Source organism: Anolis carolinensis, chromosome 6 (genome assembly GCF_035594765.1).
Source record: "Anolis carolinensis isolate JA03-04 chromosome 6, rAnoCar3.1.pri, whole genome shotgun sequence".
Taxonomy (NCBI): Eukaryota; Metazoa; Chordata; class Lepidosauria; order Squamata; family Dactyloidae; genus Anolis; species Anolis carolinensis.
In genome coordinates this window covers 119,833,255-119,859,385 of record NC_085846.1, presented here as the reverse complement: position 1 = coordinate 119,859,385, position 26,131 = coordinate 119,833,255, and the positions used below count along the sequence as shown (strand labels likewise).

Sequence of the window (26,131 nt, the reverse complement as noted above, 5' to 3'; positions counted from 1 at the left end):
AAAGACCACTGGAGCCAAAGGTGAAGCAGACATAGAAACCTAGAATCCTAGCGTTGGAAGAGACCCCAAAGGTCATCCAGTCCAGCCTGGTTCTATTAGGCAGCAAGATGCAATCAAAGCACTCCCAGGAGATGGAAATCCAGACTCTGCTTCAAAATCTCCCTTGGAAGGGGCACCCAAGGGCCATCCACTCCAATTTCCTTCTGCCCTGGAGGAAAACACAACCAAAGCCCTCCCGACAGATGGCCATTCAGCCTATAAATCTCCAAAGAAGGACTTCCAGGCAGCAGAAGCTTCCACCATCAGAAGGTTCTTCCTGAGCTTGAGGTGGAAGCTCTTTTCCTGGAGTTTGAACCCATGGCTCCCTTGCGTCCGAGTCTCCAGGGCAGAAGAAAAGAAGGTTGCCCCTTCCCCTCAATGGAGCATCCTTCCAAATACACTATGTAACTAAATTTGGAAAATGTTTCTGTTCCTGGTTTGAAAGTGTTATTCCTGTTCAATTGTGCGTTAATACTTTGGAAGTACAGTAGAGTCTCACTTATCCAACCTTCACTCATCCAACGTTCTGTATTATCCAACGCAGTTTGCCTTTTAGTAGTCAATGTTTTTGTAGTCAATGTTTTCCATACATTGCGATGTTTTGGTGGCAAATTTGTAAATACAGTTATTACTACATAACGTTACCATGTATTGAACTGCTTTTTCTGTCCATTTGTTTGTTTTTTTTTCGTGTCAGGAGCAACTTGAGTTGCTTCTGGAGTGAGAGAATTGGCCGTCTGCAAGGACGTTGCCCAGGGGACGCCCGGACATTTTTGATGTTTTTACCATCCTTGTGGGAGGCTTCTCTCATGTCCCCGCATGGAGCTGGAGCTGAGAGAGGGAGCTCATCCGCGCTCCCCCCAGATGAAATTCGAACCTGCAGCTTTCAGGTCAGCAACCCAACCTTCAAGTCACAAGGCTTTAGTCCACTACGCCATCAGGGGCTCAATTTGTTGTAAAACATGATGTTTTGGTGCTTAATTTGTAAAATCATAACGTAATTTGACATTCAATAGGCTTTTCCTTAATCCCTCCTAATTACCCAACATTTCCGCTTATCCAACTTTCCGTTTATATTGGATAAGCGAGACTCTACTGTAGTTGTTACGTCCCAGAAACTTTGTTTTTGTGGCACAAACCATGCTGAACTGGTTGAAACTCGATGAGATATTGAAGAACGATAGGAAAATGTGTTGCTGCAGGATGTCCCTCCCGCAAAAAAACAAAGTTTGTGCAGTTTAATAAGCTTTTCCCATGTTTTTATGATAGGACCCATTAGGGAATGACATTTACAAGCAAGGAACAAAAATATCCTTGATCGGTTGCATCCGCATGGGTAATTTCTCTATATAGCCTCAGGGTTCAACTCACTTTTGGGTTCTCCCCCATGTTCTTATAGCACTTTTAACTTCCTCCATGTTTACAAATCTCACTTAGTGCACTTTGATCAGCCCATCCTTATGTTTCATTGCTGCGTTTTAACTTTGTCTTATTAATGGTTTGATTTTAATCGTATGTTTTAATTTTTCATTTGTGCATTTTCGGTATTTGGTGTTTTTGTATGTATACTTTTTTGCATTTGTAAGCCGCCCTGAGTCCCTGCGGGGAGATAGAGGCAGTGTACAAGAATAAAATTATTATTATTATTATTATTATTATTAATAATAATGTCCCAAGTGTCTAGGACTGTGTGATGTATTATTATTATTATTATTATTATTATTATTATTATTATTATTATTATTATTATTATTATTATTATTTTATTATGACACAGCAAACAAGATAAGACAGGCTGGATTTCGTATCACAAAATCACAAGTCGAGCCCTTCCCAAGCGTTTAGGACTATGTGATGTATTTTCGGATGATGCGTGCAGATCCCAGTTGGGTGGCCTTTTGCAGTTGGCAGATCGTAATTTTGTCAATGTCTATTGTTTTATATTATTATTATTATTATTATTATTATTATTATTATTATATTTATTATATGTTATTATTTTATTATGACACAGCAAACAAGATAGATATGCTGGATTTCGTATCACAAAATCACAAGTCGAACACTTCCCAAGTGTCTAGGACTGTGTGATATATTTTCGGATGATGCGTGCAGATCCCAGTAGGGTGGCCTTTTGCAGTTGGCAGATCGTGATTTTGTCAATGTCTGTTGTTTCCAAATGCCGTCTGAGATCTTTTGGCATGGCACTCAATGTGCCCATCACCACCGGGACCCCCTGCACTGGTTTCTGCCATACTCTTTGAAGTTCAATCATCATCATCATCATCATCATCATCATCATTATAGTGTTCCATAGTGATAGTGAAACCTGGCTCTTCTCCAGGCTCAACATCCCCTGGAGCTCCTTCAGCTGTTCCTCAGAGGGACCCGTGGCTTCCAGACCTTTGGCCGTTCTGCTTCCAAGTGGGGGTCACTCTTGGGGGTCCCCATGACTTACCGTCCTTGCGGTAGAAGGAGATCTCCACCTTGCGCTCCTCGGAGCCCATGAGGGCCTGGGCGATCTGGGCGGTGGCGGTGCGCTGTGTGCATGGGCCGTAGAGGAAGTCGCAGGTGCAGGGCTTCTGCATGACCTCGGCCCGCGTGTAGCCGCACAGGTCGCAGAAGCCATCGTTGCAGTAGATGATGGCGCAGTTCTCCACCCGGGCGTTGGCGATGATGAACTTGCGGCCTGCGAAGGACAACGCCAAGCGTCAGGACAAAGACCACACACGACAAGGCCTTCCTGCCAGGAGGAACACTCCAACAGGTTGCATCTGGGGTGTTGTTGTGTCCTAGCAGCATTCTCTCCTGATGTTTCGCCAGCAGAAAATGCTGCTAAAACACAGCCATACAGCCTGGAAACCACACAACAACACCCGAGTGATTCCGGCCGTGGAAGCCTTCGACAATAGACTGCCCACACTTTGATTGGTTTGCCTTTGTGTGCGGGAACCCGCGGAGTCAATTCAGAAATGGCAAGGAGAATGACATCACCGCATGAAGCTGGACAAAATCACATAAAAGTCTGGGAGGATAAATAAATCATCCCAACGTCGGTCTGCTTTTTCCCTTAAGAATCCAAGCACTGCAAAAAGGCATCTAGCCCCCTCCCCTTTCTTGGCCCCAGAAGGAAAGCAAAGGGACCCTCCCCATTACTAAGCTGCAGTGCCCCCCCCCCAAGTCCTCGTTCCCTCTTGTCCAGATCCAGATCTGACAGATGGTTCCTGTGCTTCCTGCCCAGATCCCTTGCAATTAAGCACCAATTAAGCCAAACATATGGGTGACTCATCTGCACTAAATGATTTGTGGGGTGTTGGTACCCCACCCCCCCAAAGTTCTTCCTCCCAGACAATGGAGGCTGTGGAGGCAAGTGCTCGACAGGCCACAGCTGGGCGGACAGGTGGGCAACCAAGCTGGGTTTGTTCAGCAACAAAGAGGTTGGAATTACTGTATATTCTCGAGTATAAGCCTAGTTTTTCAGCCCTTTTTTTAAGACTGAAAAAGCCCCCCATGGCTTATACTCGGGTGAGGGTCTTGGTTGGCTTATAGTTGGGTCAGCTTATACTCAAGAATATATGGTACATTTATTATTTTTCTCTATTATTATTGCTACTATTACATTTATTTTACTCTATTTTTTATTATTATTAATACATTTATTATTTCACTCTGATCTTGTTATTATTATTACAGTACAGTCTCACTTATCCAACGTTCTGGATTATCCAACGCTTTTTTGCAGTCAATGTTTTCAATACATTGTGATATTTTGGTGCCAAGTTCATAAATACAGTAATTTGTACATTACATTACTGTGTATTGAACTACGTTTTCTGCCAAATTTGTGGTATAACATGATGTTTTGGTGCTTAATTTGTAAAAGCATAAACTAATTTTTCCTTAATCCCTCCTTATTATCCAACATATTCGCTTATCCAACATTCTGCCAGCCCGTTTATGTTGGATAAGTGAGACTCTACTGTATTATTATTATTATTATTATTATTATTATTATTATTATTATTATTATTACATGTATTATTTTACTCTATTTATTATTATATGTATTATTTTCCTGTATTTATTATTATTATTATTATTATTACATGTATTATTTTACTCTTATTATTAAAAGGATGCATAAGCCATTTACATTGAAGAAGATGAGAATAATGATTTGATCAGAGTTGGACAGTCTTATCTTAAATTTGAACTTTATGTAAATATTCAAAAACATTTAACCTAATGTTAATATAATTTAATATAATTTTATTGCTTTCTATTTTTATTTCTGAAATTTACCACTCTCGGCTTATACTGGAGTCAATGTTTTCCCAGGTTTTGTGTGGTAAAATTAGGTGCCTCGGCTTATATTAGGGTGGGCTTATACTCGAGTATATACGGTAGATCTGGGTTCAAGCCTCATCTTCACCATTAACTTGGTGCATGCCCCTGAGTGAGTTCTCAGCTTCTCCCTGCCTCAGTTTCCCTTTCTGTTAAATGGGAGCCATGGGCCAGAGTAAACAAGGAGCAGAAGGGAGCCAAGGGAGACCCCCCACCCAAAAAGGGCTCCCAAAGGGTTGGTCAGGAGGATGCTGTTTAGGCAGGGTCTGCAGGGTCTCCTTCAGGTTGACTCTCCTTGACCCCCGCTGGCCCTTGAGAGGGAGATGCTGACCCTCCTGTCTGGGACACAGGCACACCAGCACAGGGCTGGGGGAGGCACAGAGGGACTCTACTATTATTATTTTATTAATAACCTGTTTTTCTCTCCACAAGGAAACTCAAAGCTAGGTAGGAACATTCCTGCCTATTAGACTCCTGGGCTGCTAAGGCAATTTAAAAATGTAACCTTCAACTATCTTCTGTTTCTAACTTCATTTGAGGGTTCAACGAGTTGAATGTTTGGCAGGGTCAACAGTCCTGGTGCTTCAATGCCTGAAAAATAATCTGTCATGGGGCAAGAAAACCCCATGATAGCTTTGTTTTCAGCTGCCATACATTGAAGACAACTTGGGCACACAACTATACCCAGGAATCGAAATTACAAGAACACAAAGTCTTAAGTAAAGCTATGTAAAAGGTAAAGGTTTTCCCCTGATGTTAAGTCCAGTCATGTCTGACTCTGGGGGTTGGGGCTCATCTCCATTTCTAAGCTGAAGAGCCAGTGTTGCCCGTAGACACCTCCAAGGTCATGTGGCCACTGGCATGACTGCATGGAGCGCCGTTACCTTCCCGCCGGAGCAGTACCTATTGATCTACTCATACTTTGGGGGTTGGGGCTCATCTCCATTTCTAAGCTGAAGAGCCAGTGTTGCCCGTAGACACCTCCAAGGTCATGTGGCCACTGGCATGACTGCATGGAGCGCCGTTACCTTCCCGCCGGAGCAGTACCTATTGATCTACTCATACATTGGGGGTTGGGGCTCATCTCCATTTCTAAGCTGAAGAGCCAGTGTTGCCCGTAGACACCTCCAAGGTCATGTGGCCACTGGCATGACTGCATGGAGCGCCGTTACCTTCCCGCCGGAGCAGTACCTATTGATCTACTCATACATTGGGGGTTGGGGCTCATCTCCATTTCTAAGCTGAAGAGCCAGTGTTGCCCGTAGACACCTCCAAGGTCATGTGGCCACTGGCATGACTGCATGGAGCGCCGTTACCTTCCCGCCGGAGCGGTACCTATTGATTTACTCATACTCTGGGGGTTGGTGCTCATCCCCATTTCTAAGCCAAAGAGCCGGCGTTGTCCATAGACACCTCCAAGGTCATGTGGCCACTGGCATGACTGCATGGAGCGCCGTTACCTTCCCGCCGGAGCAGTACCTATTGATCTACTCATACTTTGGGGGTTGGTGCTCATCTCCATTTCTAAGCCAAAGAGCCGGCGTTGTCCATAGACACCTCCAAGGTCATGTGGCCACTGGCATGACTGCATGGAGCGCCGTTACCTTCCCACCGGAGCAGTACCTATTGATCTACTCATACTTTGGGGGTTGGTGCTCATCTCCATTTCTAAGCCAAAGAGCCGGCGTTGTCCATAGACACCTCCAAGGTCATGTGGCCACTGGCATGACTGCATGGAGCGCCGTTACCTTCCCACCGGAGCAGTACCTATTGATCTACTCATACTTTGGGGGTTGGTGCTCATCTCCATTTCTAAGCCAAAGAGCCGGCGTTGTCCATAGACACCTCCAAGGTCATGTGGCCACTGGCATGACTGCATGGAGCGCCGTTACCTTCCCGCCGGAGCAGTACCTATTGATCTACTCATACTTTGGGGGTTGGGGCTCATCTCCATTTCTAAGCTGAAGAGCCAGTGTTGCCCGTAGACACCTCCAAGGTCATGTGGCCACTGGCATGACTGCATGGAGCGCCGTTACCTTCCCGCCGGAGCGGTACCTATTGATCTACTCACATTGGCATGTTTTCAAACTGCTAGGTTGGCAGGAGCTGGAGCTAACAGCGGGCGCTCACTCCGCTCCCAGGGTTTGAACCTGGGACCTTTCGGTCTGCAAGTTCAGCAGCTCAGTGCTTTAACACACTTCGCCACCGGGGCTCCTATGTAGATGTATGAATATAACACTGATTCTGCTCCAGACTTGCACCAAAGAACCCCCTAACCTCCCCCCTCCCAGGGCCCTTGTGGCCAAAGGGGTCACTGGGCAGAATGTGGCAACCAGTAGGGATGGGGTAGTGACCCCAAACATAGAATTGGGGGGGGGGGGGTGGAGACAGGGCTAGGTAGGATTCCATCCTTGAGCCATTTTCTCTGCAAAGCTGGAGGTCAAGAGGTGCCTGGCTGTGCAAGGCCCAGAAGGGATGATGCCAATTAAGGTGTGCCCCCCCCCCCAAGAACAGTAGTGGGGGGAAGGCATGGGATGAGAGCCCCTTCCCTTGGGGCAAATGGGTCAGCCCAGCACCCCTTGACCCCTTCCCTTCTGGAGTACATCCCTCTCTGATTACATTGGGGGGGGCATTGCTCTCCAGCCCAGGGACCACCTGGAGCAGACTCTCACTCTGCACATGCGCAGGGGACCTTCACAACTTCCAAAGCCTGCCTCCAAACATAGAAAGGGGGAGGCGGGGGGGGGGGGGGGGAGCAGGGAAGTTCCAAGGACAAAGAGGGCTTGCGTTGCTCCACGGAGTGGGTCCCTTGTAGCCCCGAAGGCCCAGGGGTCCCAGTTGGGTCTTATTATGGAAAGAAAAAGCGGGGTATAAAGAAACATAAGAAACACAAAAACATAAACATAATAATAATAGGATTATTGCATGTTTTCCGGGCTGTCTGGCCATGTTCTAGAAGTATTCTCTCCTGACGTTTTGCCCACATCTATGGCAGGCATCCTCAGAGGTTGTGAGGTATGGAGAAACTTTTTGGAGTGGTCAAGCATTTCTGTGTTCTCAAATAATATACTGTGTCCAGGTTGGTTCATCAAATGCTCTGCCAACCTGGACACAGTATATTGTTGGAGAACACAGAAATGCTTGACCACTCCAACAACGATCATGTCAGACGACACAGAGAAGCCACTGAAATCCACAAGTATGTGGACAACAACAGAAAGGAGGAAACCATAAAAATGAACAAAATCTGGCTACCAGTATTAAAAAAAACTCAAAAATCAGAACAGTAAATAAGAAGCAACACTCTGAAAACAGAGGAATTCCAGACATGGGAACCAAAGGCAGTTAATGACGCTGAACAAAGGATGCCCTCAGGCAGGAGAAGTCAGCTATTCAGTGCTAATCAAGGTGATTAACTAAGACATTCACACTGGCCTCCAACTGACAAAGAGTCCTTCTCTCTGGACTTTCCACAGATATATATAAACCTTCCTTGCTTAGTTTCTCCATACCTCACAACCTGCCATAGATGTGGGCGAAACGTCAGGAGAGAATGCTTCTAGAACATGGCCAGACAGCCCGGAAAACATACAGCAATCCTGTGATCCCGGCCATGAAAGCCTTCGACAACATAATAATAATATGTTGTCGAAGGCTTTCATGGCTGGGATCACAGGGTTGTTGTATGTCTTTCGGGCTGTGTGGCCATGTTCCAGAAGCATTCTCTCCTGACGTTTCGCCCACATCTATGGCAGGCATCCTCAGAGGTTGTGAGGTATGGATAAACTAAGTAAGGAAAGGAAAGAATATATATATATCTGTGTAGAGTCTGGGGTGTGGCAAGGGTCCTTTGTCACTGGGAGCCAGCATTAATGTTTCAGTTAATCACCCTAATTAGCATTGGAAAGGTTTTGTCTCATGCCTGGGGGCATCCTTTGTTCAGTCAAGTCCTCAGAGTGTTGGTTCCCATCTACTGTTTTGATTTTGGAGTTTTGTAATACTGGGAGCCAGATTTTGTTCATTTTCATGGTTTCTTCCTTTCTGTTGAAATTGTCCACATGCTTGTGGATTTCAATGGCTTCTCTGTGTAGTCTGACATGATACCCTGTTTCCCTGAAAATAAGACATCCCCCAAAAATAAGACCTAGTAGAAGTTTTGCTGAATTGCTAAATATAAGGCCTCCCCCAAAAGTAAGACCTAGCAATGTTTTTGTTTGGAAGCATGCCCAGCGCCTGACAAACAAAACACCATAGAATGCAGGATTGGTAAATGTATATAGTAATAATAATAATAATAATAATAATAATAATAATAATAATAATAATTTTATTTTTATACCCCACCTCCATCCCCCCAGAGGGACTCGGGGTGGCTTACATACCAGTTGTATATGGAAATAATGGTAGTAACAAGAAATTCTTGACAGGAGTCACAATTTGTCTGGTTTAGTTATGTTGGTTTGTGATGACAACTACTGTACAGTATAGAATAAATGTTTGGTTTTTTTTTTTTTGGTTCAACAATGAATATGAATTCTTCTTCATGGAAAAATAAAACATCCCCTGAAAATAAGACCTAGCACATCTTTGGGAATAAAAAATAATATAAGACACTGTCTTATTTTCGGGGAAACACGGTAGTTGTTGGAGGATGCCTCTGAGGATGCCTGCCATAGATGTGGGCGAAACGTCAGGAGAGAATGCTTCTGGAACATGGCCACCCAGCCCGAAAGACATACAACAACCCATAATAATAATAATGTTGTCTCCAGCCTCCCTTCCTCCTCCTGCTGCTGCCTCGGCCGCGGATGAGCTGAAGCCTCCCTTCTCCTTCTCCGTCTGGATTCCTGGCCAGTCCTTGGAGATGATGCCTCCCATGGGGGTGGGGGTGGGTGGGATGCAGGGACGGACAGGCAGACAGACAGACGGGCGAAAGGCCCCTTGAGGGCAACGGCTGGGCCCTGCCTCCGCCCCCCCCCCCCCACGGCCCGGTCTCTGGCCCCACATTCCTCTCCCTTTCGCCCAGCATCTCCTGCCCAAGTTGTGGCCTTGGCCTGGAAACAAAGCAGCAGCAACAGCAACAAGAAGGCCCGGCCGGCCGGGGCTCAAGGGGAGAAAGATGCGCAAGGACGGAGGGATGGCAACCCCAGGATGGGGTGGGGGGCTCTGGGTAATAAGAGAAGGTATGACCCCCCCCCCCAATTGCCCTGGAGAAAGAAAAGGGTCAGTAATGGGGGAGAAAGAATAGTGGTGGTAGCCAGAAATTGGAAAGGTACTGCCAGCCCCACTAAATCAATGTGGCTGGGAAAAATGTTAGATATTAAAACATATGGACAAATTGACTTATTTGATTTTAAAAAAAATACCGGTAGGCCCACAAAAGAAACGGATTGGTCAAATTTGGAAGAATATCTACAAGAGGAATTGAAATGAAGATTGATATGAAACGTAAATGGAAGATAGAAGAAGGGAAGTCTAACCCCCCCCCCCCCCCCCGCTTGTGAAGTCATCTTTCCTAGGAGCCTGCCAACAGACTCTTTCCCTTTCATAGAATCATAGAATAGTAGAGTTGGAAGAGACCTCATGGGCCATCCAGTCCAACCCAGTCTGCCAAGAAGCAGGAAGATGACATTCAAAGCACGCCCGACAGATGGCCATCCAGCCTCATAGAATCATAGAATGGTAGAGTTGGAAGAGACCTCACGGGCCATCCAGTCCAACCCCATTCTGCCAAGAAGCAGGAAATTGCATTCAAAGCACCCCCGACAGATGGCCATCCAGCCTCATAGAATCATAGAATGGTAGAGTTGGAAGAGACCTCACGGGCCATCCAGTCCAACCCCATTCTGCCAAGAAGCAGGAAGATGACATTCAAAGCACCCCCGACAGATGGCCATCCAGCCTCATAGAATCATAGAATGGTAGAGTTGGAAGAGACCTCACGGGCCATCCAGTCCAACCCCATTCTGCCAAGAAGCAGGAAGATGACATTCAAAGCACCCCCGACAGATGGCCATCCAGCCTCATAGAATCATAGAATGGTAGAGTTGGAAGAGACCTCATGGGCCATCCAGTCCAACCCAGTCTGCCAAGAAGCAGGAAATTGTGTTCAAAGCACCCCCGACAGATGGCCATCCAGCCTCTGCTTAAAAGCCTCCAAAGAAGGAGCCTCCACCGCAGTCCCTTGGGGCAGAGAGTTCCACTGCTGAACAGCCCTTCTCACAGTCAGGAAGTTCTTCCTGATGTTCAGGTGGAATCTCCTTCCTTTCCTGTCATTTGAAGCCCTTATTCCATTGTGTCCTAGTCTCCAGGACAGCAGAAAGGAAGCCCCCTCCCTCCTCCCTAGGACTTCCCCTCACATCTTGATAACATGGCTATCATGCCTCTTCTCCGCCTTCTCTTCTGCAGGCTAAACATGCCCAGCTCTTTTAGCCGCTCCTCATAGGGATTCTTGTTCTCAAGACCCTTGATCATGTTAGCTGCCCTCCTCTGGACCCTTTCCAACTTAAGAATCAACCTCTCCCTTCCATGGCGGTGCCCAGAATGGGAGCCGGTGGGATTCCAGGTAGAGTGGTCTGACCCAGGCAGAATAGGAGAGGGGGGAGCAGGACTTCCATCCGGGATCTAGGCACTAAGTTCCTACCCTGTTTCCCCTAAAATAAGACATCCCCAGAAAATAAGACCTAGTAGAGGTTTTGCTGAATTGCTAAATATAAGGCCTCCCTCGAAAGTAAGACCTAGCAAAGTTTTTGTTTGGAAGCATGCCCGCCGAACAGAACACCAGAGCATGCAGGATGGGTAAATGTACGTACCATAGATTGTTGTACATGGAAATAATCGTAGTAACAAGAAATTTTTGATAGGATTCACAGTTTGTCTGGTTATGCTGGTTTGTGATGACAACTACTGTACAATCTATATATATAAAAGAGTGATGGCATCACGGCAACCCACAAAACAACAAAACTACAGGCCCCCCAACCTCGAAATTTGACAACACGACCCATAATCCACGCCTCTAGGTTGATACAACAAAAAGAATAGAAAAATCAAGTCCTAATTAGAGAGAGAGGAATAATTGCTTTTACCCAATTGCTGCCAGTTAGAAGGCTAAGCTCCTCCAACTTGGTCTCCTAGCAACCCAATAAAAATAATAAAAAACACTAAAAATTAATACAATAAAATACTATAATAACAGAAAATAACTAAAAATAATACAAGAAAATAATAAAATATAATAAAGAAAAATATAACTTACAATAAAATTAATAAAAAATTGCAAATAATGTCAAATAAAAATTACACAACAATTTTTAACCAATACCACCACCACTTTGCCACAGCAACGCGTGGCCGGGCACAGCTAGTATATAATAAATGTTCATTTTTTTGTTCAACAATACATGTGAATTCTTCTTCATGGAAAAATAAGGCATCCCCTGAAAATAAGACCTAGAGCATCTTTGGGAGCAAAAATTAATATAAGACACTGTCTTATTTTCGGGGAAACACGGTACGTATGCAGGCCAACATCCCATTGGCTTTTTTGGCAGCTGCATCACATTCTTGGGTCACGTTTAACTTGCTGCCAAGTGAAATTTGCTGCAATTTTCTGAATCAGCACCTCAAGTAACAAAACCGAATCTAAATTTGACCAAAAACTGACTGGTGACCCTTTTGGTGCTCATGTTGGAGAGGGGTCTCTGGTCAAGGTTGGGCCCCACTGGGTCAGGGACGGAGCCAGACCACCAACACACCCTGTGCCTTCCACTCTCTTGCCCTTCAAGGCCAAGCTGCTGCTAGTCACAACATGTGCTCCAGATGGGCTATTCTTTGAGGGGGGGCACAGGACACCCCTCCCTCCCTCCCTCTTTCCTCTCTTTCTGGCGGAGGCTCTGCCTAGTGGCGCATGGTGTGTGTGTGTGTGTGTGTGTGTGTGTGTGGAGGTGTCATCCCTGCCGGGTCTTCCTCCCCTCCCCTCCCCTCCCCTCCCCTCCCCTCCCTCGGGCCCGCGTGGCTCCTCCTCGGCGGCGGCGGCGGAGGAGACACAAAGGAAGGCCTTGGCACGCGCACTCACTCACTCACCCACCCGCACTCACGCTCACCCAGCCCCCCCCCCCCCCCCCCATTGCCATATGCTCGGCGCAGCTGCTGGGACTGGGCGAAAGGCAAGTCCCGCAAAAAGGAACCACGAGAAAGAGAGGCGGAGAGAGCCAGGCCGCAGGGCCCATCATCCCCCGCAGATGGACCCAGAACGCGGAGAGCCCCCTCCCCAAGACTGCAGGGGACCCCTCCCTTCTCCTGGCTTCGCTTTGGGAGTACAGTAGAGTCTCACTTATCCAACGTTCTGGATTATCCAACGCATTTTTGTAGTCAATGATTTCAAAACATCGTGATATTTTGGTGCTAAATTCGTAAATACACTAATTACAACATAACATTACTGTATATTGAACTACTTTTTCTGTCAAATTTGTTGTATAACATGATGTTTTGGTGCTTTATTTGTAAAATCATAACCTAATTTGGTGTTTAATAGGCTTTTCCTTAATCCCTCCTTATTATCCAACATATTCACTTATCCAACGTTCTGCCGGCCCGTTTATGTTGGATAAGTGAGACTCTACTGTAGTTGCAACAGGGGAAAGTCGGGGGTCATGAGGATGAAGAGGATGGAGCCATAAGGTTGCTGTGAGTTTTTCAGGCTGCCTGTTCTAGAAGCATTCTCTTCTGACATTTCGCCCACATCTATGGCTGGCATCCTCAGAGGTTGTGAGATCTGTTGGAAACTAGGCAAGTGAGGTTTATATACCTGTGGAATGATGTCCAGGGAGGGACAAGGAAAGAACTCTTGTCTGTTGGAGGCAATTGTGAATGTTGCAATTAATGACCTTGCTGTGAGTTTTCCCGGCGGTATGGCCATGTTCTACAAGCATTCTCTCCTGACGTTTTGCCCACATCTACTACCATGCCAGGCGACACAGAGAAGCCACAAGCAGGTGGACAATGTCAACAGGAAGGAGGAAACCATGAACATGAACACAGTCTGGCTCCCAGTATCGAAAAACTCCAAAATCAGGACAGTAAATAAAGAGCAACACTCAAAAACATGGGAATTCCAGAGAGGAAACAGTCGGGGCCAGCTGACACTTCCCAACAAAGGATTCCCCCAAGCAGGAAGCAGCCAGGATTTGAAGCTGCAAGGCTATTAAATGCTAATCAAGGTGATTAATTGCAACATTGATAGTTGCCTCCAACAGACAAGAGTTCAGGGTTGTTGTGTGTTTTGTGGGCTGTATGGTTGTAAGTTAACAATGTTTAACTGTTTTATAGTGCATTGTGCAATTTTTATATATGTGTTTTATTGTAAGCCGCCCTGAGTCCCCAGTTGGGTGAAAAGGGTGGGATATAAATATTGTAATAAATAAATAAATAAGTAAATAATATGACGAAGTTTCAGAAGTATTCTCTCCTGACGTTTCGCCCACATCCATGGCAGGCATCCTCAGAGGTGGTGAGGTTCAAGAGTTCTTTCTCCCAGCCTGGACATTATTCCACAGATATATAATAAACCCCAGATGCCTCGTTTCCAACTGACCCCCTCCCCCCAACCTTTGAGAATGCCTGCCATAGATGCGGGCGAAGCGTCAGGAGAGAGTGCTGCTTCTGGAAGATAGCCGGGCAGCAACCCAGTGATTCCGGCTCTGAGAGCTTTGGGCTGGCTGTGAGGAGACCCCACCCCGCACCCGACCCCTGAGTCCCAGCCGTGCGTGCCCACCCAAGACCCCCACTCACTCTGCCCCTCGAACTTGCGGATGATGGTGTCGAGGAAGGTGTTCTGGGGGGCCACGTGCCCGCGGCGGACCGGCATGCTCTCTCTCTCTCTCAGCCCATGGGGAGGGAGACCCCCGCCCAGACGCAGGCGCCGCGCCGCCCCCGACGCCGCCCCCCACGACCAGCAGGCCCCGCGCCAACGGGGAGGGAGGGAGGGAGGGAGGGGGGCACCGGGGAGGCCTTTTCCTTTTCCTTCCTTCCTTCCTTCCTCGGCAGGTGCCTCAGGGCCCGGGAGGGGCGCGGGGGGAGCTCCCCATGGCTGCGGCTCCTCCTGGCCTTCCTCCTCCTCCTCCTCCTCCTCCTCGTTCTCTCCGGCGCCCCTTATTTAGGCAAAAGCCAAGCGGAGAGAGAGAGAGAAAGGCGGAGGGAAGGGAGAAGAAGGGAGGGAAGGAAGGAAGGAAGGAAGGACGGAAAGAAAGAAAGAAAGAAAGAAAGAAAGAAAGAAGGAGGCTCCGGGCCCCGAGGAGGAGGAGGAGGAGAGGATGCTCTTCTGCCGCCGCCGCTGCTGCTCTTCTTCTTCCTCTTCTCCTTCCTCCTCCTCTTCTCCCCCTCCCTCCTCCCGTGCGCGCTCCCGAGGCGCGGCCCCGACGGTCCCGAGGGAGGGAGGGAAGGAAGGAAAGAGGGGGAGAAAAGGGGCGGGGCCAGGCGCGCCTCTCAGCCAATAGGGAGGGGCCTCGGGGAGGAGGAGTGGGGAGGGGGGGGGGAGGAAGGCCGGCGAGGGGCTCCGGGGCGCGCGCAGAGTGCCTCCTTCTTCAGCCAGGAGACACCCCCAAGGTCATGTGGCCACCGGCATGACTGCATGGAGCACCATTACCTTCCCACCGGAGCGGTACCTATTGATCTATTCACACTCTGGGGGTTGGTGCTCATCTCCGTTTCTAAGCCAAAGAGCCGGCGTTGTCCATAGACACCCCCAAGGTCATGTGGCCACTGGCATGACTGCATGGAGCGCCGTTACCTTCCCACCGGAGCGGTACCTATTGATCTATTCACACTCTGGGGGTTGGTGCTCATCTCCGTTTCTAAGCCAAAGAGCCGGCGTTGTCCATAGACACCCCCAAGGTCATGTGGCCACTGGCATGACTGCATGGAGCGCCGTTACCTTCCCACCGGAGCGGTACCTATTGATCTATTCACACTCTGGGGGTTGGTGCTCATCTCCGTTTCTAAGCCAAAGAGCCGGCGTTTTCCATAGACACCTCCAAGGTCATGTGGCCACTGGCATGACTGCATGGAGCGCCGTTACCTTCCCACCGGAGCGGTACCTATTGATCTATTCACACTCTGGGGGTTGGTGCTCATCTCCGTTTCTAAGCCAAAGAGCCGGCGTTGTCCATAGACACCCCCAAGGTCATGTGGCCACCGGCATGACTGCATGGAGCACCATTACCTTCCCACCGGAGTGGTACCTATTGATCTACTCACACTCTGGGGGTTGGTGCTCATCTCCATTTCTAAGCCAAAGAGCCGGCGTTGTCCATAGACACCTCCAAGGTCATGTGGCCACCGGCATCACTGCATGGAGCGCCGTTACCTTCCCGCCGGAGCAGTACCTATTGAGCTACTCACATTTGCATGTTTTCGAACTGCTAGGTTGGCAGAAGCTGGAGCTAACAGTGGCCACTCACTCTGCTCCCAGGGTTTGAACCTTTCAGTCTGCAAGTTCAGCAGCTCAGCGCTTTTGTGATGACAGGATAGGTGATGGCAAAACATCAAAATCATCCGGGTGTCATCCCTATCCCCTAGGCAACGTGCTTGCAGACAGCCAATTCTCTCACACCAGAAGCAGTTTCTCAACACAAAAGAAATGTCAGGCATGGGCAAACTGGCCCTCCCTCGAGATGTTTTGGATGGAGGAGGCATCCAACTCAGGAAGACTTGGACCAAGAAGCATCCTCTCCAGCCTGGTCCCCTCATTGCTGTCTAGCCAATAGTAACAACAACAACAACAACTTGGGAAGTGTTCGTCTTGTGATTCTGTGAAACGAAAGCCAGCATATAGATCTCGTTTGCTGTGTCATACTATGTCTTTGTGTCATAATAATAATAATAATAATAATAATAATAAGCAGCTGAGGATATGATGAAACCATGGGTCATATCCTCAGCTGCTGTAAGAAAATCGCACAGGCAGACAACAAACAGAGACACAACTATGTGGCCCAAATGATTCATTGGGATTTTGTCTTTGATTTCTACTTTTGCATATGGTTGTGTGCTGTGTGTATTGAGACCTCTCTGCTTGTGTGTCAGGAGAGATGTGATCAGAGATTTTCCCCTCTGTTTTGAACCCTAGAAAAAGATGGAGTTTAGAGTAGCTCAGACCTAGCTATTTACTATTGCTGCTGCTCAGTCGTTTAGTTGTCTCCGATAAGAAATGTAATTATTATTTTTGTAAATAAACCTTGTGTAATGTTAAAGACAGGACTCTGCATCTTTGCTCCCTAAGGTCTAAGTTCTCTACAGCCACATGGCACTTCACGCTCTGCTTGCTGTGAGCTGGATGCTCAACTATAAGTATCCTGCTTTTGCATATTTTGGATGCTCTGCTGTTTTTGGGTAGTTCTCCTAACACCCAGAAAATCCTAACAATCCAGCCCAACCTGGTTCTGCCACGCTAGAAGCCACCATTCAAGCACTCCCAAAAGATGCCCATCCGCCCTCCAGAGAAGACGACTTCACTGGATTCCCAGGCAGAGGCATATTCCAACACCAAATGGCTCTGTTAAGAGGTTCTTCCTGATATTTAGGTCAATTTTCTCCCCTGAAGTTTGAATCCATCACATCCCAGTCTCTAGAGCAGAGTCCTCAGTGTGACCTCCTTTCAAAGATTTAACTTGTTGCAACCCAGACCTGAAACCACCTATGAGCAGAGCACCACACAAGAGTCCAGAGCAGGGGTCCCCAAACTAAGGCCCAGGGGCCGGATGCGGCCCATCGAAGCCATTTATCCGGCCCCCACAGCACAAGGGCAGAAGGGGGTTGGGCTAAATGATCCAAGGGGTCTCTTCTTCTCTTACAACCCTTATTATTATTATTATTATTATTATTATTATTATTATTATTATTGACACAACGACATTGTATGACACAGCAAACAAGATAGATATGCTGGGTTTTGTTTCACAAAATCACAAGTCGAACACTTCCCAAGTGTCTAGGACTGTGTGATGTATTTTCGGATGATGCGTGCAGATCCCAGCAGGGTGGCCTTTTGCAGTTGGCAGATCATGATTTTGTCAATGTCTATTGTTTCCAAATGCCGGCTGAGATCTTTCGGCACAGCACCCAGTGTGCCCATCACCACCGGGACCACCTGCACTGGTTTCTGCCAGAGTCTTTGCAGTTCAATCTTGAGGTCCTCATAGCGGCTGAGTTTTTCCTGTTGTTTTTCGTCAATGCGACTGTCACCTGGGATGGCAACATCAATGATCAAAACCTTGTCCTTTTCCACAACTGTGATGTCTGGTGTATTGTGTTCCAGAACTTTGTCAGTCTGGATTCGGAAGTCCCACAGTATCTTTGCGTGCTCATTTTCCAATACTTTTGCAGGTTTGTGATCCCACCAGTTCTTTGCTGCTGGCAGGTGGTACTTGAGGCATAAGTTCCAATGAATCATTTGGGCCACATAGTTGTGCCTCTGTTTGTAGTCTGTCTGTGCAATTTTCTTACAGCAGCTGAGGATATGATCAATGGTTTCATCAGTTTCCTTGCACAGTCTGCATTTTGGGTCATCAGCTGATTTTTCGATCTTGGCCTTAATTGCATTTGTCCTGATGGCTTGCTCCTGGGCTGCAAGGATCAGGCCTTCTGTCTCCTTCTTCACTAACCAAGAGCTAAGAGCACCTAACCCATTAGCATTATGGAGAATCAAACCCAAACGAAGTCTATACTGGCTCGGTCGTCGCCCAAGATAAAAAGGACCGCGGTGGATGCTGCTGATTCTGGACATCCATTGACAAGTGGGCTACGGAATCATCAAAACCCAAATGAACCGTCACAGAAGCGGCAGAAATACACAATGCCAGAAAACCGCACAATAATAATAATAATAATTATTATTATTATTATTGTTATTATTATTGTTATTATTATTGTTATTATTAACATTGAGGCTCGGTGGCCATCTGTCAGGGATGCTTTGCTTGTGCTTTTGGTGCGCAGAGGCAGAAGGGGGTTGGACTAAGGGTCTCTTCCAACCCTCTTTTTTATTATAAGTATGACACAGCAAACAAGATAGATCTGCTGGATTTCGTTTCACAAAATCACAAGTCGAACACTTCCCAAGTGTCTAGGACTGTGTGATGTATTTTTGGATGATGCGTGCAGATCCCAGTCGGGTGGCCTTTTGCAGATCCCAGTCGGGTGGCTTTTTGCATTTGGCAGATCGTAAATTTGTCAATGTCTATTGTTTCCAAATGCCGGCTGAGATCTTTTGGTACAGCACATTTATTATTATTATTATTACTATTACTATTATTAACATTGAGGCTGGGTGGCCATCTCTCAGGGATGCTTTGCTTGTGCTTTCAGTGCACAAAGGCAGAAGGGGATTGGACTCAATGGCCCAAAGGGTCTCTTCCAACCCTCTTTATTATTATTATTATTATTATTATTATTATTATTATTATTAATTATTATTGCTCAGTGGCCAACTATAGTCCGGCCCACCAACAGTCCGAAGGATCATGAACTGGCCCCCTGTTTAAAAAGTTTGGGGACCCCTGGTCCAGAGTAAAGGCAAAGAGTTTATTGTAAAACTACACAAAAGATATATTATAAAAAGCAGGGATGAAGGAAGTAGGTAGAGAATCCAAAATGTCAGCAGTCAAATGTCTCTTCTAAATCCAGAAGCAAGGCAGTTCAAGAATAGTCTATGTTATGCTCTATATATATATATATATATATATATATATATATATATTTATCAATATATAATATATAGTATATAATATTGATAATACTATTACAATGTAATACAATATTAAAATAATAATACAATATAATAATATTATTATATATTATATATTAAATGTAATATTACTAATAATATTACCATATAATGATATAGTACAATATAGTAATTTAATGCTTATATTGTGCTATGATAATAATATATTGCATGTACATTTTATTTGTAAACAACTCTGAGTCCCCTTCAGGGTGAAAAGAGCGGGATATAAATGTAGTAAATAAATAAATTATAAATAAATAATAGTCCCAAAATCCAAAAGCAACTTGAGTCCATAAGCAAAACTTGAACAAGGATACCAACATGAAGAATGAAAAACTCCCAGAATATTTGATTCCCAGAACCAAGACAAGAACCAGAGAACCCAGGCCTATAACTTGAAAGCTACGTTGCCTAAACTGAAGAGCAAAGAGCCTGTTGGATCATATGCAGACATGAAAGCATTATGTCTCCCCTGGAACTTCTGTTTCCCAGAAAGGTGTGATTACCTGAAAAGCAGGAGCCTCCGGTAGCCTAGGGGATAAAGGCCTTGTGACTTGAAGGTTGGGTTGCTGACCTGAAGGCTGCCAGGTTCGAATCCCACCCGGGGAGAGCGTGGATGAGCTCCCTCTATCAGCTCCAGCTCTATGCGGGGACATGAGAGAAGCCTCCCTCAAGGATGGTAAAAACATCAAAACATCCGGGCAACGTCCCCTGGGCAACGTCCTTGCAGACGGCCAATTCTCTCACTCCAGAAGCAACTCCGGTTGCTCCTGACACTAAAAAAAAACCCTGAAAAGCAAGTAAGCCTCCTGGCTTAGGTCACCAGGTGCTTTCTCATGATAATTTCTCATCAATTCTTGTTTGCTAGACTCCTTTTCTGAAGAGGATGATTCCAGCTCCTGTGGCTGGCCTTGAAGGCCTTGAGGTTCAATTATATTCCCAGGCCCAGCTGTGCCTGTCTCCTTGGCTTTTTTTTTCGTGTCAAGAGCAACCGGAGTTGCTTCTGGAGTGAGAGAATTGGACGTCTGCAAGGACATTGCCAGGGGACTTTGTCCGGATGTTTCTCTCATGTCCCCGCATGGAGCTGGAGCTGATAGAGGGAGCTCATCCGCACTCTTCCTGGGTGGGATTCGAACCTGGCAGCCTTCAGGTCAGCAGCCCAACCTTCAAGACACGAGGCTTTTATCTCCTAGGCCACCGGAGGCTCTGTCTCCTTGGCTGAAGCAGCTTCACTTTCAGGCTCTGCATGAGAATGAATCCCAGGGAAGCCCACAATCCCATCTGACTCAAAATCATCAGTGAACCCATCAGCCTGCTGTGACTACTGTTGAGCTACAACATAAATGGCTCTCCTGTCCCCTTCTCTCAGTCTTCTTTTCTATAAGCTAAACATCTCCGGGCTGTGGCGCAGGCTGGTGAGCAGCCAGCTGCAGCCAGCTGCAACAAATCACTCTGACCAAGAGGTCATGAGTTCGAGGACAGCTCGGAGCCTGCGTTTGTCTCCGTCTCTGTTCTATGTTAAGGCATTGGATGTTTGCCTTGTAAGTGTAGTGTGATCCGCCCTGAGTCCCCTTCGGGGTGAGAAAGAAGGGCGGAATAGAAATACTGTAAATAAATAAATAAATAAATCTCCAGCTTCCTAAACTGTCTTCTTATAAAGATTCTTGGCCCTTTTGTTCACCCCTCTCTGGACACGCTTGACCCTTGGGTCTATCTTGCTTGAAAGGTCACCATCCCTCTATGATTCTATATATTTACTAGCTTTGCCCGGCCACGTGTTGCTGTAGCGAAGTATGGTGGTATGGGAAAGTATTGAGGAATTGGTGGTAGTTAAGGTAAAGGGTAAAGGTTTTCTCCTGACATTAAGTCATTATAAATGGGTAATATAGCTGTGTGGAAGGGCCTTGAGTCTACACTGCCATATAATCCAGTTAAAATCAGATAATCTGTATTTTATAGGCAGTGTGGAAGAGGCCTAAGTGAGGCCTAACTCTGCCTGTCCCCTGGGCTGAGTGGGTTGCTAGGAGACCAAGTAGGCGGAGCTTAGCCTTCTAACTGGCAACAATTGGATAAAAACAATTATTCCTCTCCCTCTAATTAGGACTTTATTTTTCTTTTCTTTTTGTTGTATGAATGTAGAGGCGTGGATGAGGGGTTGTGCTGCCAAGTTGAGTGTTTCTGGGATGTGTAGTTTTGTTGTTTTGTCCTAGGCCGAAATTTCATTACCCTTTTATATATATAGATTTGTATGTGTGAGAGTATTGATCTCCTGCCCTACATAGAGCGATCTCCTGGGGTTGTTCTATGCGCTACTTGGAATACAATTAAGACAATTCAAAACAGCCAAGGAGAGTCTTCCTCGCATGGGCAAACTTTGGCCCTCCTTCCAGGTGTTTTGGACTCCAACTCCCACCATTCCTAACAGCCTCAGGCCCTTTCCTTTCTCCCCCCAGCCGCTTAAGCGGCTGGGGGGAGAAAGTAAGGGGCCTGAGGCTGTTAGGAATGGTGGGAGTTGCAGTCCAAAACACTTGAAGGGCCAAAATGAGTCACATGGGATCCCGTGGCATCGAACCATGGCAATTACCGTGATGCCAAATTGCATACAATGTAGATGCCCCAGTCCTGGGTTGGAAAGTGAAGTGAAATGAATAATGCTAATGCCGAAAGTGATCGTCGCAAGCTGTTCATCCAACAGACTCTGCTTAGGAAGGAAACAAAAGGAGCGGGAAGGCGCCCGGCCAAGATGGGAGCCAAGGCGAGAGGAGCCCAGGAAAACCTCCATCTCTCTTTCTCTTTCGCTCTCGCTTGCGGAAAGCGTTCCTGCCTCCCTCTTTAATGAATAGAATTATACTCACAAGGCCTAATGTCAGCATGAAAGCCACAAATGGCGCTGCTGGCACAACACCACCGTGCACCAGACCTTGGAGAAGAGGCAAGTGCTCTCCTAGGAAAGCGAATACACACAACACCAGGCGCACACCGGGGACGGGAAGAGCCGGCACGTCTTGAATTCCCTCTGACACCTGTTTGCTTCCTTCCCAACGCAGTTTGGGCTGCGGTCCAGCTTCCTCTCAGTGCGGCGTAAATATCCGCTGCCTGCAGAAAGAGAAGTGCAGCGGCGCCTGCAAGTGTGCAGCGTGGCAACAGGTGGCAAGGATGTGTCGCTGTTGTGCAGTGGGCAACGGGCAATGCACAGCTGCCATGCATAACGCACAGTGTGTATTTATTTATTTGCAGTATTTATCTGCCGCCCTTCTCTTTTTTTTTCTTTTTTTTTGGTGAAATATAAATATATATATATATATATATATATATATATATACATACACATACACACACGTACATACAAATAGAGACATACAATCTTGATATTCCACATTTACATTACCTGTAGTTCTCCCCGATCCCGCCACCTCCCCGTTCTCGCCCATAAACTTATTCTTACATAATGTAAGGGTACAGAAATACTATATATATTTATATCCCCTCTCTCCCTCCCCCCCTCCCCCCTGAGAACAGTTTACTACTCTTTACCGTACTAATTATAGTTGTTCAATCATAAGGATAATCTTATTTAATTCCTTGTATTTGTCTTTCCCCTTTATCCTGGAGATAAGGCCCTTCCATTTTGCCTCCCAGGTCATCTTGGTTTGGCCAAACTTATAGTAGCTTTTCCTTTCGCTAATATAATCTTGAAGTAGATAATCGGCTAAGTATTTATACCACGTTTTTATATCCCATTTTTTTTGGTCCTTCCATCCTAGGTCAACTGAGGCTTTGATTGCATCTAACATATGTTTTATTATTTCCTCCCATTCTTTAAGTTCCCCATTGCCGCCCTTCTCAACCCTGAACAGGACTCAGGGTGGTTCACAGTGTTGGCAACAATTCAATGCCCTTGATTTAAAAAAGTATAAAACATCAAAATTGACCCTCCCTAATAAAAATATTAGGTAAAGGTAAAGGTTTTCCTCTGACCTTAAGTTTAGTTGTGTCCAACTCTGGGGATTGGTGCTCATCTCCATTTAATAATAATAATAATAATAATAATAATAATAATAATAATAATAATGCGGTTTTCTGGCATTGTGTATTTCTGCCGCTTCTGTGACTGTTCAAGCCATCAGAACAAATGCAATCAAGGCCAAGATCGAAAAATCAGCTGATGACCCAAAGTGCAGACTGTGCAAGGAAACAGATGAAACCATTGATCATATCCTCAGCTGCTGTAAGAAAATTGCACAGACAGACTACAAACAGAGGCACAACTATGTGGCCCAAATGATTCATTGGAACCTATGCCTCAAGTATCACCTCCCTGCAGTTAAGAACTGGTGGGATCACAAACCTGGAAAAGTATTGGAAAATGAACACGCAAAGAGACTGTGGGACTTCCGAATCCAGACTGACAAAGTTCTGGAACACAACACACCAGACATCACAGTTGTGGAAAAGAAAAAGGTTTGGATAATTGATGTTGCCATCCCAGGTGACAGTTGCATTGACGAAAAACAACAGGAAAAACTCAACCGCTATCAGGACCTCAAGATTGAACTTCAAAGACTCTGGCAGAAACCAGTGCAGGTGGTCCCAGTGGTGATGGGCACACTGGGTGCCGTGCCAAAAGATCTCAGCCGGCATTTGGAAACAATAGACATTGACAAAATTACGATCTGCCAACTGCAAAAGGCCACCTTACTGGGATCTGCACGCATCATCCGAAAATACATCACACAGTCCTAGACACTTGGGAAGTGTTCGACTTGTGATTTTGTGAAACGAAATCCAGCATATACATCTTGTTTGCTGGGTCATACAACGTCGTTGTGTCAATAATAATAATAATAATAATAATAATAATAATAATAATAATGTGGTTTTCTGGCATTGTATATTTCTGCCGCTTCTGTGACTGTTCATTTGGGTTTTGATGATTCCGTAGCCCACTTGTCGATGGATGTCCAGAATCAGCAGCATCCACCGCGGTCCTTTTTATCCTGGGCGACGACCGAGCCAATATAGACTTCGTTTTGGTTTGATTCTCCATAATGCTAATGGGTTAGGTGCTCTTGGTTTCATTCCTCAGCTGAGGCCTCTCTGGCTTGGTTGGACCTACCGGTAGTTACACTACCGCCAGCACAGCCCTCAGCGTCCTTGGAATGGTCAAGCCCTCCCACCACGTCAAGGTGGCACCTGCGGGGGGGAATATCTTGAGGGGGCACCTGTGAGGGACCTCGCAGTGATGTTGACCGGCTCTATCTGCCTAGAAGATCAGGGGGCAGAGGATTCTTACAAGTAAAACAAGCAGTCAAAGAAGAAGAACATGCCCTGGCAGAATATGGAAAGCAAAGTGAAGAACCTGCTTTGATTGAAGTCAAAAATCAGAAACTCCTCAAAGCACAGCAGACAAAGAATCAGTACAAGAAAGGCACACTACAAACTAGAGCTGACAGCTGGCACAACAAAACATTGCATGGAAAGTTCCTTGACAAAATTGAAGGAAAAGCTGATAAGGAGAAGACCTGGCTCTGGCTCACGAATGGGACCCTGAAGAAGGAGACAGAAGGCCTGATCCTTGCAGCCCAGGAGCAAGACATCAGGACAAAGGCAATTAATAATAATAATAATAATAATAATAATAATAATAATAATAATAATAATAATAATAGAAGACCTGGCTCTGGCTCACGAATGGGACCCTGAAGAAGGAGACAGAAGGCCTGATCCTTGCAGCCCAGGAGCAAGACATCAGAACAAAGGCAATTAAGGCCAAGATCGAAAAATCAGCTGATGACCCAAAATGCAGATTGTGCAAGGAAGCTGACGAAACCATTGAACATATCCTCAGCTGCTGTAAGACAATCGCACAGACAGACTACAAACAGAGGCACAACTATGTGGCCCAAATGATTCACTGGAACTTAAGCCTCAAGTACCACCTCCCAGCAGCAAAGAACTGGTGGGATCACAAACCTGCAAAAGTATTGGAGAATGAGCACGCAAAGATACTGTGGGACTTCCGAATCCAGACTGACAAAGTTATGGAACACAACACACCAGACAGTCAGGTGACAGTCACACTGACGAAAAACAACAGGAAAAACTCAGCCGCTATCAGGACCTCAAGATTGAACTTCAAAGATTCTGGCAGAAACCAGTGCAGGTGGTCCCGGAGGTGGTGGGCACATTGGGTGCCGTGCCAAAAGATCTCAGCCGGCATTTGGAAACAGCAGACATTGACAAAATTACGATCTGCCAACTGCAAAAGGCCACCCTGCTGGGATCTGCACGCATCATCCGAAAATACATCACACAGTCCTAGACACTTGGGAAGTGTTCGACTTGTGATTTTGTGAAACGAAATCCAGCATATCTATCTTGTTTGCTGTGTCATAATAAAATAATAATAAGTTTATTTATACCCCACCTCCATCTCCCCTGAAGGGGACTCGGGGCGGCTCACAGAAAATACCAGATAAAAACAATAACAATATACAATACATCAATGAGCATAAACATACACCAATTATAAAATTTAAACATTAAACTCTAGAAATAAAAACACACTTAATAAAACATGGAATTAAAAACATTGAGGTTTCTAAGCTGAAGAGTCGGCGTTGTCTGTAGACACCTCCAAGGTCATGTGGCCACTGGCATGACTGCCAGTTATTGGACTGGCATGACCGTTACCTTCCTACCGGTGCGATACCTATTGATATAGACAGAGATATACTCATGACAGATACAGGTATCAGCAACGAGTGTCCAGTGAGAAGTGAGAGAATCATGGCCAGAGAGAGAGCACATGCCTGCTACCCACTTTTGCACACATTTCTTCTCGTCATCAACCAGGGACCACAGTGAATGATGCCACACTCATCATGCCTGTCACATGCTCATGACTCAGCTTCCTTGCCTGTCCCTCAAGTTCCACATCTCCACCTACTTAACCCTTCA

General features: G+C 46.2%; 1 protein-coding gene across 1 annotated transcript in view; it reads right to left on the bottom strand.

Annotated features, from left to right (window-relative positions):
- kcnh2 (potassium voltage-gated channel subfamily H member 2) overlaps positions 1-14,803 on the bottom strand; it is a 105,287-nt gene extending 90,484 nt beyond the window's left edge. The window contains exons 1-2 of the mRNA XM_062983679.1: positions 14,179-14,803; positions 2,498-2,728 (exon numbers count right to left, since the gene is read on the bottom strand). Of these exons, the coding sequence (XP_062839749.1) occupies positions 2,498-2,728; positions 14,179-14,254 (307 nt within the window). The 5' untranslated portion in view covers positions 14,255-14,803. The remainder of the gene's footprint in view (positions 1-2,497; positions 2,729-14,178) is intronic.
- Positions 14,804-26,131: the final 11,328 nt, after the last annotated feature.